At 40.6% G+C, this 18,789-nt stretch overlaps 1 protein-coding gene across 1 annotated transcript; it reads right to left on the reverse strand.

Annotated features, from left to right (window-relative positions):
• Positions 1–1,040: 1,040 nt before the first annotated feature.
• On the reverse strand, positions 1,041–17,853 carry NAE1 (NEDD8 activating enzyme E1 subunit 1). Its single transcript, XM_055000903.1, has 20 exons — positions 17,625–17,853; positions 15,987–16,090; positions 15,846–15,906; positions 15,392–15,422; positions 14,307–14,378; positions 13,397–13,476; positions 12,248–12,357; positions 11,098–11,207; positions 10,517–10,579; positions 9,497–9,560; positions 9,127–9,218; positions 8,962–9,021; positions 8,738–8,871; positions 7,074–7,149; positions 6,177–6,216; positions 5,051–5,137; positions 3,470–3,562; positions 2,852–2,966; positions 2,329–2,378; positions 1,041–1,268 (listed from the first exon to the last, which is right to left on the reverse strand). Exons 1-20 carry the CDS (start codon positions 17,693–17,695, stop codon positions 1,159–1,161), a joined length of 1,623 nt encoding a protein of 540 aa, XP_054856878.1. The 5' UTR covers positions 17,696–17,853; the 3' UTR covers positions 1,041–1,158.
• Positions 17,854–18,789: the final 936 nt, after the last annotated feature.

Genomic DNA, 18,789 nt, shown 5'->3' on the forward strand with positions numbered 1-18,789 from the left:
ATGTCATGTTTAACACTTAAACATTGTTCAGACTACAGCTCTGTTTCAAAGTTCTCCATTTCCTAGGACAGCCAGTTTGGTCTAGTGGTTAAGAACGTGGGACTCTAATCTGGAGAGCCGAGTTTGATTCCCCACTCCTCCGCTTGAAGCCAGCTGGGTGACCTTGGGTCAGTCACAGCTTCTAGCAGCTCTCTCAGCCCCAACCGCCTCACAGGGTGATTATGGTTGTGGGAATAACAACATACTTTGTAAACTGCTCTGAGTGGGCATTAAGTTGTCCTGAAGGGTATATAAATCTAATGTTGTTGTTATATGTATCATCCTATTGATTGCAGTGATTTATAATGCCTCGAGTCTCGGTGAGAAAGGCGTTAGAAATAAGATAAATATATGTTATCGTAATAACGCTGTGAGGTAGGGAAGGCTGACAGTTACTAGTCCAAGCTTGAGCAGGCAGCTCACACAGGCACTACTACTCTTATCCTGTGAAAATCCCTCAAGTGGGTGAGACAGCCCTTAGACTTACAATGAAGTGTTTTGCTTCCTCCTCTATGACTGTTTTTTTAAAACAACTTTTTGTTGAGAGCTGCTGGGCACAAGTATTAAGTATTACCCTTAAGGGAAGGAACTGCAGATTAGTAGAGCAGAAGAACATCTATTTCACATGCAGAAAGTTCCAGGTTCGATTTCCAGTTAAAAAGATGAGGTAGTCAGTGATGTGAAAATCCTCTACCCAGGAGCTTTCAATGTTCCTTTGCAGAAAAAAAAGCCCTCTATGCAAGCAAAAACCAACCATCAAGGAAAGAATTTGTACATGTTGCTTCAAAAGTAACAAAGGAATTCAGAAACACTTCCTTAAGTGATAACAGGCCAGCTAAATGTTAAAGACTATGTTAAGGACTAGATCCACTAGTTCCCAAAAGAACAGAAGTGCTTACAGCTGAAGAAGCTGACAATAATCAACCTGTTCTTATCATTTACATTATTTTCCATCTTCCAGCCCTTTTTACTAAAATTGAAGATAAAATCCTTATTGCGATTTAAAATATCTTTTAATGAGAATAAAAATACAAAGATTGAGTACGTTGACCGCAAATGTCGAACTAGCAATACTGGACAGAACAAAATGTGTTTGCACCTTAATGTACTGCATTACGCCTAGAGCTTGAACGTTGCTGATGTCTGTGACATGCCATTGTAAATGTAGGTGTTATTAAAAATTACAAATTGTTTTGTAATGATTTTCACGATCTCCTGAGCAGCAGCTCCTGTAAAAACAGAAAGAGAAACACAACAACTGTTTTTAAAGAGATGGAACATTATCATTTAACTGATACAGCATCTACCTTTTAAAGAGCTGGAACATTAATCATCATCATCATCAATTTATACACCGCCCTTCAGGACAACTTAATGCCCACTCAGAGCAGTTTACAAAGTATGTCATTATTATCTCCACAACAAAGCACCCTGTGAGGTGGGTGGGGCTGAGAGAGCTCCAGAGAGCCGTGACTAGCCCAAAGTCACCCAGCTGGCTTCAAGCGGAGGAGTGGGGAATCAAACCCGGCTCTCCAGATTAGAGTCCTGCACTCTTAACCACTACACCAAACTGTATCATTTAACTGATACAGCATCTACCTTTTAAAGAGCTGGAACATTATCATTTAACTGATACAGCATCTTCCTGGCTACATTCCAGCGGAACACATGATTTCTCAGAGACAGCATGGAATAGTGGTGGTGACCATGATGGACTAGAATCTGGGAGATCCAAGTCCAAATCCTCACTCTGCCATGGAGGCTTGGTAGGTGACTTTGGGCCAATCACACACACTCAAGCCTAGCCTTCTTCACAGGGTTGTTGTGGGAATAAATGGAGGAAGAGAGAATGATGTAAGCCACTTTGGGTCCCCACTGGGGAGAAGGGTGGAGTATAAATGAAGTGAATAAAACAAAACACCCAGATGTAGTGGTTTCTAGCAGATATAAGGTTATATACTATGGATGGCTGTACTTACAAAAGAGGGGAAGGAGGGGAAATGCTGTCTGATTCACACCTCCTCCCTTTCAATAGTTTAAAAAAGGAACTTGACTTTGTCCTTGCAAAAACATGTATAAATGTTAGTGTCAGGTATAAATGTGTTCCATATAGCTCTAATACTAAATGGCAAATATTCCAGCAGTATACAGTTATACAACAGAATCATGTGTTCATGTGTGTTCAAATCATACTAATACAAAAGACCGAACACAAAGCCATATTAATCTTCTTACTGTATGATAACAAAAATAATAGTTCATTCAGTAGGGCAGTAACAGTATTCTTACCTCCCAAAAATGCAGCAATGGTATGTGGCTCAGCAGCTCCATAGCGACAACTATATAGAAAGAAGCAGTTGTCATATTTATGACAGTATTAACAAGACAAACCTGTGTCCCATTTCATGTCTTCCCAGAGTCATTGATTCTTGTATGAATTATGCTGTTTCTATTATTGTCCTCGAATTCTGAAATCGTTTTATTGCAGTTTTTTGTATGCATTATATTGTCCTCCTTTGGCACAGCATGTCAGAAAAAATGCAGATGGCCCACACCGTAGCCCACTACTGCAAATAGCATGTGGCTCTCTTATTTAGACAGATCTTTGAAAGATAGTATGCTATGTTTGTGCTGGAGTCGAGGGCTTGTTGTTGATGTTCACTTGTGAAGTTGAATTTTCAGTTCTATGTTTTGTCTGCTAAGCCACTCTGAGTCTCCATGCATGGTGAGAAAAGTGGCATGAAAATGTTGTAGTAAGTAAATAAGACTTAAGAAAGATATGGGTTTTTTTCTTCTTTTATACAGTACTTACAACTCATGGACATAATCATCCTTCACTGTTACAGGTAACCCATATTCTTGAAGAAAGCTGTTGAGGCAAGTTTTCAGTTTTCCAATATCATCCTCTACTTGGTAGTTATAAACCCCTGGAAAAAAATTAAATATGCTTAAAGCTAGCATTTCAATAAAGAAGAGGCAGGGTATAATTTTGTAAGATAAAAGGCGAAGTAGGAAGTTTTTCTACCAAAATCAATTATAACTTTGCAATTTAATACATCAAATATACAGAATTTTAATAATGGTATGTCCTTCTAGCTTAAAATGTCACAGAAGACATGAAGTCTTCATATTTAAGAACCTTTAACACTGGATATTATTGATGGTATACAATACTGCCTCCTACATTACTTGTTCAGTAAACTTATTACACTAAAATAAATTGCTGGTATTCAGTTTCTTATACTATGGTGCAGAAAAACAAAAAAGGAATCTTGTGGTACTTTAAACACTAATAGATTATGTGAGCTTTAAATCACATTTGGCAGGGAATCTGAGAATCTGTGAAGTGCCAGCAGTCTCCTTGTTCTTTGTGCTGCACAGAGTAACCACAGTGGAACATGCAAACTGGGTATTACTAAAATAAGCTTACCTGGATATCTACCATGGTGTTTAAAAAATCTATCCACAGCACGTAACATTAAGTACAGCACCATCTCACTATCTGGATTGTCCATATGAGAAACTTAAGGGAGGAAAAAGGTCAATCTGTAATTCATTTAACAAATTGAGGAAGAGCAATGCATTAATAAAAATTAAGATTACTTTCAACTTAATACACTTTTGCCATTTCACAATGTATAGGCAAACATACTCTTATGCCACTGAAACTTTGAATTTTGCATCTAATGATAAAACTGCAGGTTTGTCAATTTCACATCAAGTGGAATCCAAGGTAATATTTTTTACGGTCTTGTTCTGATGCTTTTAAATCTGCAGTTGAAACAAGGCAGCAATAGTTCATCCTCACCAATCCCTTCACTGTCATATTACCTGTCCCCCCTCCCTGCCCTGCCCTGCAGCACTCGTAGAAATGTGCTTTCCATAGCAGGTGAAGAAGGACAGACATGACAGTGAAATGAATGGATAGGAGGCCATATAACCGCCTCAAATTCCTGCCGCAAGAGGAAGTCTAAGGAGCTCAACCATATTTTGAGATTATTCATGTACCGCAGAGTTTGCTTAATATGACAACTCCAGAATTGCTACTAGTGTAGCATCTCTTTACAGTCAAAGATGCTCTACTCTGAAACCATTCACAATGACAACTACTGCAGGATCCTTACAGAAACCAGGAAACTAACACAGGTCTTTCTATAGGGATCAACTGCATCCCACTATGGTTTTTACACAATAGTTTGATGCTAATTATTTGTGCTGTTCATAAATTACGCCAACACATAAAACCACAAAATGATTGACCTAGAAGTTATTTTTTTACAGAAACATCTCAATGTAGTTTAGGAAACAGGCTTAGTGCATATAAAACATGTTTTAAACACTTGAGCTTTGCAAAAACAGACAAACAAAAAGGCTAATGTTTCACATGTGACCCACCCACCCAATAACTTAGCTTTATAAATGCTATACATATTTTTAAAATATGCCTACTTACCTAATAGTAGTCTTAGAATTTGTTTTCACTAAATGCTAGTTTGCCCTGACCTGGGTAGCTCAAGCAAGCCTGATCTCATCAGATCTCGGAAGCTAAGCAGGGTCAGCCTTGCCTAGTAACTGTCCGAAGACAAACAGGGTTGCAGAGGCAGGCAATGGCAAACCACCTCTGTTAGTCTCTTGCCTTGAAAACCTCACCAGGGTTGCCATAAGTCAGCTATGACTTGACGGCACTTTCCTCCTCCACCAAATATTAGTTTGGATGTTACACAAAAGCGAAGGAGAGAAAAGCCAGAGCAAGTGACACTCTGGTCAATTCAATACTGCCGTAATGTAGGAAGCAATGACTCAAATACACCTCACCTTCAGAGACTTGAGAAACATGGGTGCATTGGGGGGCTCACTGATTAGCCTGCAGCTAAAATAATCATTCTACTTCATGTAACAACAGAAATGAGGAAAGCAGCAACAAGACTTCTACTTCTGGACCTGAGTTTCATATCAACAGTTGCTAATAAACTACCATCAAAGAAACCTACATATAGTGAACTCATCTTACTTATCTCATCTTTGTTTGAAGTATTCAAACTATACTCTTCAGAAAGGGCTCGGCACCGCACTATTCGAAGAAATGCTGAATTGCTGCCTGAATGGGGCAGTGGGGACAAACAGAGATAGCATTTTTAGCACAGATTATCAATTTTCAAAACAAACTACTATTAGTTCCTTAGAGGTGAATTATTGTATTGCAGGTACACCTGCCATTAAAACGCTTACAGTATTTTTTCCAGTGACTCCCATAAGCATTAAAACTTGAAACTTTATGAAGTATTTTTATAACCTACCCTCTATACAGAAAGGGCAAGGCATGCAATGAAGACAATATACTGCTGGGGGGATTAAAACAATGGGACAATACATCAGTAAACATGTCAAAGTGTATCTTATGAAAGCTACCTACCTACATAGCTACCTCTACTTACCTGAAAACAAAGTGAGACGAAACAACAAACGTCATAAAATATATTCTGCTGCTAATATCTCACAAATAAAGCTGCTCAGGCTTGTGGTACCTGCAATTTCTTTACTTTTATCATCACACATCAATCAAACAGTTTTTCCTGGACCTCTGTCTCATCAACCCAACACCCTTCAACTCCCTCTGAAGTCCGGAGGATTCACCACTGATCAGCACCAATCAGAAAGAAGACACAAACTCCATGGAAGTCTGATGCATGACATTTTAAGTGAACAGAAGTTTCTTCTGTTTACTTGAATGATGCCTTCAGTGCTTATTACAATCTGGAAAGGCAGCCACATGGCCATCAACAAAAGAGCATCAAGAGTTAGTGGAGCCCTTTTTAGGCACTGAAGCTCCTAGCCCAAGGCATACATCCCCTGCACAAAGAAACTACTGACACCGACTAAAGGCATGGAATCAAGAACTTCATGAAAAGATCTTGACAATGGCCATTTCCACACACGCTGAATAATGCACTTTCAATGCACTTTCGCAATCCTTTGGAAGTGGATTTTTTGTTCCACACATGGAAAAGCAGTTCCAAATGTTCACTAAAGAGGATTGAAAGTGGATTATCCAACGTGTGTGGAAGCAGCCAATGACTTTGTTACAGCAACAAACGCACTTTTAAAAACAAAACTTTCAAAAAATCAAGAATACTTACAAAGTAGTTTTAACTCTCTCTGAGAAATGGATTCTGGTGCCTATGAAATAAAGCATCATTAAATATTATTAGGTGGGGAAATATAACACCAAAAGTAGAATTTTCTTCTTGTCCAGATACTTCTTGCTCATGTTGCATTAAATATAAGCCAGCATAAACATCAAATAATGAAGTACTGAGGAAGAGCCAGTGTGGTAAAATGAGGTTCAAAGCCACACTTGCCACAAAAAATTCTGAACGACAATGGACCAATCACATTGTCTCAGCCCAACCTACTACCACAGGTTTACTGTAAGGAAAAGATGGGGAGGGGCATGTATGCCACCCTAAACTTCTCAGCAAAATGGTAGGATAAAAATATAATAAACAAGCTCCACTGGATTCTGGAATACTTTTGCATGTCAGCTATCTTAAAAAAACCACATTTTTGTTTAGTGTGAAAGTACTCACTACGTCATTGTTTTTTCTATATACTGTTTACTGCTTTGTGCTAAGGGATTTTATGATAATGATAAAGCCTCAGTCACTGATTGGATGAGATGCTCAGATGTGTCAGAAGGACACAGTAAACAGGACCAAAGGAAAGAAAAGGCAGAAAAGAACTGTTAAAGTGAACAAAATGAACAGAGGAATAGGATTGCTTGATTGTATTTACATCTTGCCTTTCAAGGCCGCTGACATACAATTCTCAAAAGGTCATCCATCTTGACCCCCCCCCCGCCATCCCTTTTAAGTCTATGCTAGCCTCCCAAATGTTAAAAGGCCTGTCAATTAAACAACAACTCTCAGAGCTGTTAAGTAGGAGTGGGTCTCTGGACTGGGTCCTTCTGAAGGAATCCATATTTTGTGTAAATGAAGGGCAGGGAAATTCAACTCAAAAGGCTTCACAGAGCTCACCTTGCCTACTGACTGTAACATCTTGGCAGCATAGTTACCCACAGCTTCAGCATCTTTCTTTGCTTTGTCACGATACCTTAAAGGGAAAGGGAAATTACAAAAAAACTTCATTACTTTATAAGAATCTGTGGCTCATTCTCACTTTGCACAGAGAAATTCATACTAGTGTTACACTTTAGCAGCAGCTAATGATTCAGACAGTAACACATTGCTGGACAAACTTGAACCAAAATATACATTTACATAGCTGTTATTTTAGATGCTTTTTTTATAAGCAGCGTGTGCATGTTAAAAGAAATATGATAAACTGCTCTGGATACTGCCAAATACTTTCTGCTGGAATACATGTTTTCAGCAACATGAACACTGTCAGGGAAGCAAAAACATTTTGAGCTAAATTTCAGAGGGACAGCCATGTTCACCTAACTTCAAACGCAAACAGTCTTCCATAACCTGAAAGACTCTTGGATTTAACAAAGTTGCTTTCCTCTTACCTCCAGCTGTTATGCCAGTAACACTAAACCTGGTAGTCTAACAAGACTAGCAAGAACAGTTTAAGAGACTAGCGCAGCCCCTGAGTGGATTCTGGTGTGATGTGTGACCCAACAGTAATCCCTTTATATGGAAATGTCCTATAACCAAACAATGTTATTGGTCTTGGGATTTAAGTCTCATTCCAAGTTCAATTCCAGCTCATGATAGAAAGGAAAAAGGACAGCACCTTTAGAAATTTTAGGGAGGGCTCAGTGTTTCTGCATGCAAAGCAGAGGCTTTAAGTCCCAGTGTCAATTCCCGTCATGTCCAGGTAAAAGCATCAGGTAACAGGTAATATGAAAGACGTCCACCTGAGACCCTGGAGAGCTGCTACCAGAGTAGACAAGACTGACCTTGATAGACCAAGGGTGTGACTCATTGGAAGGCAATTTCCTGTGTTTTTTTTCAGGAATAAAGCACTTTGATACCAAATAAATAATTTAAAGAAGTCTAAGAGTGTGCCAAAGCTTCAATTTTAAAGTTTACACAATATAATATATGAGTCTCCAACAGGCAGCTTATAAGCTACTGGTACCTTGCTGGCTGCTGCTGAATAACTTGTGCATCCCCTAAAAGACCAGGAAAAGATCTGTTCTAAGCTTTTTAAAAACAAACTTTTATTCACAGAATTTTTCTCTGTAAGGCTTAGTTGACAGATGCATTTCTGGTACCCTCCCTAGTCCATGTTCTGTTTCTAGAAAAGAACAAAAATTGGCTAACATGTCAACAGGTTGGGTAGCTTGGGATATTTTTCATCACTCCAAAGTAGTTCCCATTTAAGAAAAGGTTGGTGACCTCTGGTATAATGCAAGGTTACATTTGCTTCAGAAGATCAATATTTTCATAAAGGGGAAGTGTAATTAGAGGGAATGAAGATTTTCAGTTTTGACTACAAGTTACAATCTACATTTAAAAATAATTTCCAGCACTTTGGTACACAAGGATCCCCAATTATAGAAACAATTTGTGAACACAGTCATATCACATGAACTGGAGAAAAATCTAAAAATGGGCCATAGGCATGAAGTTTCAGACAAAGCTGATACTTGGGGAAAAAACCTGCCCTCACACTCAGAAAGTTGTTTACCAACGTTAACATAAAAGTTAAAACAGCTGTGAAGAGTACTTACACATTTTGCAATTTGATAAATTTACCAGAATCAGCTATCATATCGGGAATCGTACCCCTGACAGGTAAGTTTCCTTGACCTTCTTTTGCCACAAATTCTTTTAGAGCTCTGGCCAAAATCCAAAAAGGTGGTGTCTAAAAAAAAGGTACAGAAAAGTACACATACAGATAACAGTCCATTGACTTCTTCTACTCATAAAAGCAGCATGCTGTATGTCTTATTACCTGCTGCGAAAGATTGGTGCAGCAATCATCATTCAAGATGTCTTCAATGCAAACTGGAATCTACAATAAAAAAGCAGGAAGTACTGACCCCAGAAACCTTCTCAACAATAGTTTTATTCAGTATTTCCACTGCTAGAAAGCCAGGGGGAAGGGATTGTTCTTTACCTTTGTAGGAACAACAGCCGTATTCACATTTTTAATAGCTTCTTCAAAATTTTCTTCATCTTCTTGGACTCCGTTTTCGTTCTTCAAGATACCTAATTAGAACCAGATTACTAATTTAAGGGAACAGATTTTAATACAGAGGTTCTTTACTCTGCCCCACCTTCTTTCAAATTTATGGCAAACTGTCAGATTTGCTAAATTGAGATCCAGACATGCTGTGTTTTTAAAAGTGGTTTATATTAAAACAAAAGGATCAAAGTGTATACTGTACACACACAAAATAGTATAAAAGCTTAAGAAAGTAACCCAACTTAATGCCAGCAAAATCCCACACACCAGCACCTTTCGATACACTGTCAAAAGTGATCACCTTGCCTAATCATCTCCCGGAAGGCTTCCTTTTCTTTGTAGTTCTTTGGTATCTGACCACCGTTCTAAATTGAAAAACAAGTTACACATTTCAGCCACGTAAAAAGCTACGCATTCAGACATTAGAGCTAACTGAATTGAAGACGACCAAGCAGCGAGAGAGTACTGAGTGCACATCCATGATCAAGATTGTAAAGGACCCGAGGCCAGAAATGTAGGGCAGAATCAATCCTATTCCTAACCAAAAACAAGTACATGGGTTCATCCACAGGAAGCATGACGAGGCAATTCCAGGGAACGGAGAGTCTCTGCTCATCACCTGTGCACCTTTCCATAGCTTCCCATCTCCTGCACAATGCAGCAAGTTCCTTGCACTCCAAGTAGGAGTAACCTGAGGAGTGCAAGGGGAAGGTCTCTCGAGGGGGCTAAGGGAGGCAAGCCCAGTCTCCTTGCTGCTGCACACCTGACAGTGTTGGGCAGAAGAGGAAAACAGACATCAGCTGAACCCTGTGAAATTCTGTGCTGAGCAATGTACCACATTCAACCCTACTGGGCCCACTGTTTATCCCTTTCAAGCCTTTTTGCGCTGCAACCCAGCTCAGTTAGGATATAAGAATTCCATTCAAGCCCAATTTAGACAATCTTAGGCTTAGTTTGTCCAGGCAGCAGAAACAGGTGACAAAACTCTGAAACTCTCAGAAAGTAGAATGGGCTATACCACTTAACCGGTGTGTGGGTGTGACATTTTTTAAAGGCTCTGCAAATTTTTTGAAAAGGACATCAGGGAGAAATGTTCCAACCTGTTTCCCCGCATATTGAGATTTAATGAAGAGGAGATCTGAAAAAAAAAATGTAGTCCCTCGCCTACTTCCTTGTCACTCTGCCACCCCATTACCACCTGCAATCTTTGTCCCGCAAGCATATAAAATGCCCACCTTCTTCAGAAGATGCACGAATTCAGAGTTCTGCAGCACAAGCCATTAATAAAATACAACAAAATAACGCCACAATTTTTACATACCTCGTTATACCATTTTTCTAGATATTTAGCCACAATCACAATCCATGGAGTGTGGCTGTGGTCCTGCGAATACAAAAGACAATGGGAGATCCAGTCATGGGATAGCTCACGAAACTCATAGTTTGGTTCTGTATGCAATACTCCCAGTGAATGCTGAAGGCCGGTAATTCTGCATTTGGAAATGGCAACAGTATTCAACTGAGCTCTTAAAGCTCAGATTCTTCCAGCACCGTCCCCATCCCCATTATTTAGTCTTTCTAAGGCCAGCTGCCACAGCTGTTTAAGATTAGAAGGGAAGCATGCTGATAAGTTAAGTCTTTGACCAAGAATCTGCCCCAACTTTTTTCCCTAAAATGTACTAACTACAGAGCGAACAAGCACATGAGTTTCTCTAGCAGCCATAATAAATCCTTACATATAATAAATCAGGATCGGTAATAGCTAGGCCAGCTGAAAGTCTCCATATTAAACTCTGTTTGTAAAATGAACCTTCTGGAAACAGTAGCTACAATTCACTTCTTCCAGAACAAATCCAAATTCTCTATTCATATTGCTAAACAGAAGTCACAGCTCACACAAACCCTTTTTTCCATGTGATCCAAGTCATAAGACTGAATATGCTCCCGCAGTTCTGGAAACGGGTTGTCCAGTCTTAAATCATCCAATGCGTTATCCGGGTGAGACTCTATAACTATTAAAACATTAAAGAGAACTTTACCTTTTCTTTCCATTTTAATAAAGAGGGTTAAAAACAGGCATCCCCTCCATGATGTCCAGACTCAAACCCAGCCAAGAACCCATCTCCCAAAAACATTTTGTATTGTGTTTCAACTGCTGTGAACTGCTCTTTGCACCATTTTTTTAAAATTCCAAAGTGAGATTAAAAACAACTCACTATAAATAAATGATTATATTCGAACTTGTATAACAATACAACTTTGAACGGCACTGGCCACACAACACCATTCGCTGAAGCAGGGCTCATTTTGACGGGGGAACGCACAGGAACGCAGTTCTGGCAGTTCCCCAAAGAGGTCACATATCAGGTGGCCCTGCCCACCTGACTCTCGGCCATTTTGGGCCCATTTCGGCCTGGATTGGGGCCGAAATGGCCTGGATCGGGCCTCTGACCGGTGGTGGATCACTCTCCCACTCAGCAGCGGCCCAATCCTGACCATTTTGTGCCCCTTTTCAGCCATTTTCAGCCCCTTTTTATCATTTTGGGCCCAATTTTGGCCCTGAATGGCCAGGATTGGGTCCAAAACAGCCAGGATAGGTGATGTCAGGGGGTGTGGCATATGCAAATCAGTTATGCCAATGACACACTTCCAGTGGTGTCAAGGGGCGTGGCATATGCTAATGAGTTACGCTATGAGGTATGCTAATGAGTTCCTCCAGTGATTTTTCTATGAAATGACCCCTGAGCTGAAGTAATAATATACCTTACAAAATTACTTCAGAAGAAGAAGAAATGGTAATTTGAAACTGTAGGGTCTCTTGTATCTTTCAACCTATCCTAACTTGGGTGTCGTGTTTAGTTTTCACCCGGTCTTACCTATTTCTAAAATATTTGTCTGATATATACAATCACTGAAAAACAGACATATTAGCACACTTTCACCTCATAAAAAACTAAGCACATGTGATGTGAAGCTATACAGGAAGGTTCAATGTTTTAAGAGATTCTTTATAGTAGCAGGTAAACCTTCAATCACTAGATAAAGTTCTTACCTTGATGTTCTTTGATAACTATTCGCATGTATCCTACTAATCCATAAGTCCTACAAACTAGCAATGGGATACTGTAATTCCATAGAACCTCAGCTAGTCGGAGTAGTGTACTGAGGGGGAAAAAAAACTGGATTGGAACCAGAACAGATGGCAAATTGCTGTTAACATCAGTGCTGCACTGTAACCAATAGGTTCTACTGCTCTTCCCATGCTTCTTCCATCTCTAGTGCAAATGGGAGAACTTTTTACATTTCACTTTCCCAGATCAACACTCTAGCCCTGACCTGAATAACCCAGGCTAGCCCAATCTCATTAATTCTTGGAAACAATGCAGAGTCGGCCCTGGTTAGTACTTGTACAGGAGACCACCAATGAAGTCTAAAGTCACCATACAGAAGAAGGCAATGGCAAACCGCTTGTCTCTTGCCTTGAAAACCTTATGGGATTGCAGTAAGAGTTAAGCTACAAGAGACGAATTACAGGAGGAGCAGCACATGAAGGGAGTCACAATGTTAGCCAGGAAGCTTAGTTTTAAAGGCCATTGGAAGGCTTTGTCAATTTCCCCTCTCTACAGAGCCAGGGAGATCCCTGCTCAGACAGTTTGTTAATTTCTTCTTGGCCTCTTAGAAGGGGAGGTGAAACTGACAGAGCCTTCTGGAGGCAGAGAGGAAATTAACAAAACCTCTGAGCAGATCTCCCTGGCTCTGTAGAGAGGGGAAATTGACAAAGCCTTCCCATAGCTTTTAAAACTCAGCTTCCCAGCTAACATTGCAACTCCCTTCATGTGCTCCTCCTTGTGGAATTGGTCTCTTGCAGCTAGGCTCTAAGTCAGCTGTAACTTGATGGCAGTTTACACACACATACTACAACACGCTAGCACCATGTGTAAAACACTTCCATGCGCAGATGGCATTTTTGGATTCAATCCTTCATTTTCTAAAATGAATTAAAAAAACTCCTTTCCACTTCCTTTTCCCTGCCCAACTCCACTTCCGCCGTCATCTAGTCAATTTCAAAGCAGATTTTGAATTGACGATCACACATGGATCTGCTCCCTATATACATGTAAATTAAAAGCATTACAAATTAACATGCAAAACCAAACAAGAGTTTTAGACAATGAAAAGTATCCACTCGACTCTCGCTCACCTTTCTGGGAGCTGAGTTGCAATCACAACATTAAACCGGCAGAAAAAAGAAGGATCGTTGTCTAGAAGCGTATCTGGATTCTTAAAAAATACAAAACACAGATATAGTTGATTGTACCACAAAAAAAATGTCAATAGGTTGGATTATGTTCTATCAATGATTATTCTTCCATTAAGGGAACCCTCTGTCAACACTAGAACCTCTTCCATCACCAGAAGAGTCCCTTGTGTTGACAGAAGCCTCCCAGCACTGGAGGAAACTTTTGCCGTTAGCAATCAGAACCACAAGATTCAGCCCAATATTAAATATTTAGCTAAGGTACCCTTCTCTAAATTGCAATCATATTTTATTATGTAAAGGAGTACAAAAGTAGTTTGAGTATGGTAATTTCTCCAATGATTTGCAATCTTTCCAAATGACAACTATAAAAATAGAAAAATGAAGAGGTGAAAGCTTTTGTCCCTGAAGCAGCTTTCACAACGGGCATGGAAATTCCTCAAAGCTGCACTACACCAGCCTGCCCGTAGTTCCGTTCACTCTTGCATTGAACCAGGGGGAGCTGCAACAGACACTTTTTCTGTCTTCCTTTTTAAAAAACCACACTCACAACTGGAGATCCCAGCCTGTCAAATCTGTGTGGCTCTGAAATATATCACACGAAACAAGGCAGGGTTGGGTATTTAAAATTCAGCAGAATTATGCCAGCACAGAATCATTCTGCAGAAAAAGGTAATGTCATCACAAGGAAATTTGTGTAGAGGTGCCAACAACTAAGCTGGCTTAGCTAAAAATATTTCCCCACACTTGCAATCCTCCTATTTCATGTCAATATCATCAGTGGATAGAAGAGTCTCCCACTCTTTTAGATTTCTTTCATATGCTCACACTCCAAAACATGATTGGCACAAACCTCTTCCACAAAGTTTCCTGAGACATCATTGTTCAATTCTTGCAATAGTTCTGTAGTGCACTGGGCTCGATTCTGTTACATACAAAAAAAAATCAGATCTGTTAATTGTCTGCAGCAGAAATCCTATGCATACTTACTAGGGAGTTAAGCCCACTGAATACAGAGTGGCTTACTTCCAAGTAAATATGCATAGAACTACACAACATATTTTTAATTCCAACCTCAAAGCTTTTGTGTGGATGCTATTTTAAAGCCTTGTTAACGTGGTCTGAGAAATATGAATGGTATTATCATAATAAAATGCAAAGTTACAGAAACTACAGAAATGGATGACAATGACTAATAATTCCTGGACAGTCTGAAAACTCATATAACATAACATTTGATTTATATACCGCCCTTTAGGACTACTTAACACCCATTCAGAGCGGTTTACAAAGTATGTCATTCTTATCCCCACAACAACAAACACCCTATGAGGTGGGTGGGGCTGAGAGAGCTCCTAGAAGCTTTGACTGACCCAAGGTCACCCAGCTGGCTTCAAGCATAGGAGTGGGGAATCAAATCCAGTTCTCCAGATTAGAGTCCCACACTCTTAACCTCTACATCAAACTGGCTCATGCTATTGGTCGATCTACTGTGATGTCATGGAATGCTGAGGGATAAAACCAAGAGCAAAAGTGACTGTGTGCTGCAGATGGGAAGTGCTACAAAGCGATAAAGATGCAGAAGACTATATTTATAGTGTGTCCTCTGATTCTTCATGGGAATTTCCTTCTGGCTGGTAGCATCATAAGAACAAAACCAAACTGACCAAAGGATAACCTGGTGATAGCAGCAAGTAGCTTAATATAGAAGGTCAGAATGTAGAATGAACTAATTAAAATAAAGCTTTCCATGAATATGTACAGGGCCCTTGTTCATAAAAAATCTGTAAGGTTACTTCTATTAAAGACAGAAGTATACAGTACAGAACGTACTAGCCTCAAAGACAGTCCTTTATTACAAAAAAGGAAAGGAAAACATACTGCATCAGATGATACTACATAATCTCTTTTTCAACGTCGCATATAAAATGCCTTTACCTGGCCAATATTGCTTCTTTGAAGGAAAAAACTGAAAAAGCATAAACAGAAATCATTAATGTAAAATTTCCATTAAGATGAAAAAAAACTCTAATCAAAATGTCACTTTATGAAACATACCATTTTTTAAAAACCCACTCTTATCTTCCATTCAATAAAAATATTACAGTAGAGGGGAGATTTAAACAACAGGTCAATTTTCCTGTTGTTTCAGATTCTTTATATTTTAAGAGCAAGATTCAGGTCCAGTAACTCCTTAAAAATCAACACAGCTACCCACCTGAAACTATATTTTAAGATTTTAATTACTCAGTAAATGTTACATTCTTATGAGTCTAACGAGCTGAATCCAAAGAAATCCTGCTGAATACAATCCCATGATTTTGGATCTAACCAAAAATTAATTGTTTTCATGCTGATGAAAATTCTACCAAACTTGTATAGAAACACACACCTATTTCCGACATCTTCACCAGTGACTTGATTCCCATCGATAACCGTAAACGATCCAACTCCTTGAAGATGAAAGCAAACGTGGTATCAGGTTGCAATCCCTATACTACCCAAACATTTTGACTTTGCTTTATATTTATACCTGGCAATACTAGGTTTTTGAGAATCTCTTGTCCTGTGGCGGTCGCACAGATCACGCAAATATGAGCAAGTTCTAAAGCTTCTTGTCCGTGATCACCCCATAACCTGCAACACAAACACACGGGTCCAGTTCACACATTAACACAAAATCATGTGTAATTATGGTTTGTTTGGGAAGAAGAATACAACTGTCTTTCAGATCCCAGGTTACCTCTACAAACTCTGATGTCATTGCCTTGATTGGCACCAGAAACCAAATCTATGGCTGCAATTCTCAGTAATACATAGTTCTCATATATCTAGGAGCTGCATTTATGAACTATCCTGTACTTGCTGTTTTAATGTTTTATCTTTTTAAAAATTATTTTACATTGGATGAATTCATTTTAACCATTTCTGTATCTACATTTGGATCCACACCCCCAGGGAAAATTTAAGGATACAGTGAAGAGAACTTTAAAAAATGGGGGCTAAACATGCTGTAGATGCAATGGAAGATTCTAACCAATAGTGAAACGCATAAAATAAACACACAATTTATTGTTGTTATTTGCTTTTAATGCTGAGCTTTTGCATCTTCATAAAGGCTCAAAAGTGCAGCCCTAAACAGACCTACGTCCTCTCAAGTCCACAGAAGTCAACAGGCTCAGAACACTGCAAGTTTGGTGTAGAACTATAGTTAAGTGATGGTTATTGTGGATTTTCCAGGCTGTACAGCTGTGGTCTTGGCATTGTAGTTCCTGATGTTTCGCCAGCAGCTGTGGCTGGCATCTTCAGAGGCATAGCACCAAAAGACAGAGATCTCTCAGTGTCACGACTGACACTGAGTGACACTGAGAGATCTCTGTCTTTTGGTGCTACACCTCTGAAGATGCCAGTCACAGCTGCTGGCAAAACTTCAGGAACTACAATGCCAAGACCACGGCTATACAGCCCGGAAAATCCACAACAACCATCGTTCTCCAGCCATGAAAGCCTTCGACAATACATATAGTTAAGTGGTTGGGTGGCAAATCAGCATTCTGTTGGTTCAAATCCAACTACTGTTGTGAGCTCAGTAGGTGGCCTTGGGTAAGCCACACCTCTAACCTCCAGCTCCCAGCAGTATTGCAGAGATAATAACAACACTGACTTTGTTCCCACTCTGAATGGGGCACTAATCTGTCTAAAAGAGTGGCATATAAGGACAGTTGTCATTTATTATTTTATTTACAGAATTGCATCTGCAGAGAATAGCACAGCAGGCCAGCCACGGTTGCCAACCTCCAGTTCTCCCAGAATTGCAACTGCTCTCCAGGAGACAGAAATAAGCTCCCTTGAAGAAAAGAGTATGAAATTACATCCCAATGAAGTCCCTACCAAAAAAACCCCTCTCCAGGCTCCACCCCAAAATCTCCAGCTATTTCCCAACCTGAAGTTGGCAACGCTAACTGGTCTCGAGGCTGGGGGAGTTGAAGGGTCCAGAGAAAGGTCCCAGGAGCAAACCAGGACCGGTGCAAGGTGCGTCACTAGGCAACAACCATACACCCCTTGCCTGTTGCAGCCTCTTCCAGCAACCCCCTGCCGGGATGCTCCGCTGGTGTTAAGGCCCCTCCTCAGGAAAGCGCCCAGACCCGTCCCCCTCGCCTTCTAGGCCGACCTGAGCTGCCGGTCATAGCGCTGCTCCTTCAGGCTGACCCTGCCCGGCTGCTGCTGCACGGCCGCCGCCATGACGCCCACTTCTTCCCCTGGCGCCTGCGCGGTACGGGCCTTCACCTGCGCTCCCTCAACCTGTCCTGAAGGGGGAGCTCGAGCACAGCCCCAGCAGCCAATGCTCGTGCGTAACTCTCCCTGGCCCGGTGCGGATCTTCGGCGCTTCCGCAAGCTGTCCTTAAGGAGGAAAGCGGGCACGGAGCCGGAACTCAATGCGCCTGCGCAGCCAGCCATGCGCTTTTTTTTTTTTTAAACTTGCAGAGATGCAATTGCTAGTTGTGGGTTTTTTGCTCTCCTGCTATGCGTGAAGTTGCGGCTGTAGAGACTTACTTTTCTGGTGTGCAAAGGTCTCTCTAGCAGTTGTTTACACTTTGTAGGCACGGTTTGCACTAGGGTTTCTTTCATTTACTTCGCTTATACCTCGCCTTTCTGTCCAGTGGGGTCCCAAGGTGGCTTATGTCATTCTTCTTTCCTGCAATTTATCTCTGCAACAACCCTGTGAAGTAGGTTAGGTTGGATGGGTTTGACTGGCCCAAGGTCACCCAGCGAGTTTCCATGGTCGAGTGGGGATTTGAACTTGGTTCTCCCAGGACAAGGTACGACACTCAAACCTCTATACCACTCTGGTTTCCAGCCTGTGAAATTTCTGGAGATTTGGGAGTGGAGCCTGCAGGATTTGGGATGAGGATAAACCTGAGAGGGGTATAACGCCATGGAGGCCACCCCTCAAAACTGCCATTTTCTCCAGGGGAACTAATCTCTGTCATCTGGAGACCAGTTGTAATTTTGGGTGAGATCTCCAGGCATCACCTGGAGGTTGGCAATTGGTCTGCATGCTCCACTGCTGCTTCCTCCTCCCCCTCCCCTCCTCCTGGTCATTCCATGCTAAAATGTGCAAACCGTTAGCTGCTTCAAAATAAAACGGGAAGAATCAGACTCGGGGAGTCGGTTTCACTTGCTCCAAGTGGCTGCTGCTAACTGCTAAAAGAGTCACTGGATTGACATTGTGTATTAAGGATTAGTAGAACCAAATCTAAAATTTGGTATTAACTGAGAAACAGACATTCCATTTGAAATTATCAAAAGGCTTTGTAAAAAAATGTTTTTAAAGT

The sequence above is a fragment of the Eublepharis macularius genome, chromosome 16, assembly GCF_028583425.1.
Source record: "Eublepharis macularius isolate TG4126 chromosome 16, MPM_Emac_v1.0, whole genome shotgun sequence".
Taxonomy (NCBI): domain Eukaryota; kingdom Metazoa; phylum Chordata; class Lepidosauria; order Squamata; family Eublepharidae; genus Eublepharis; species Eublepharis macularius.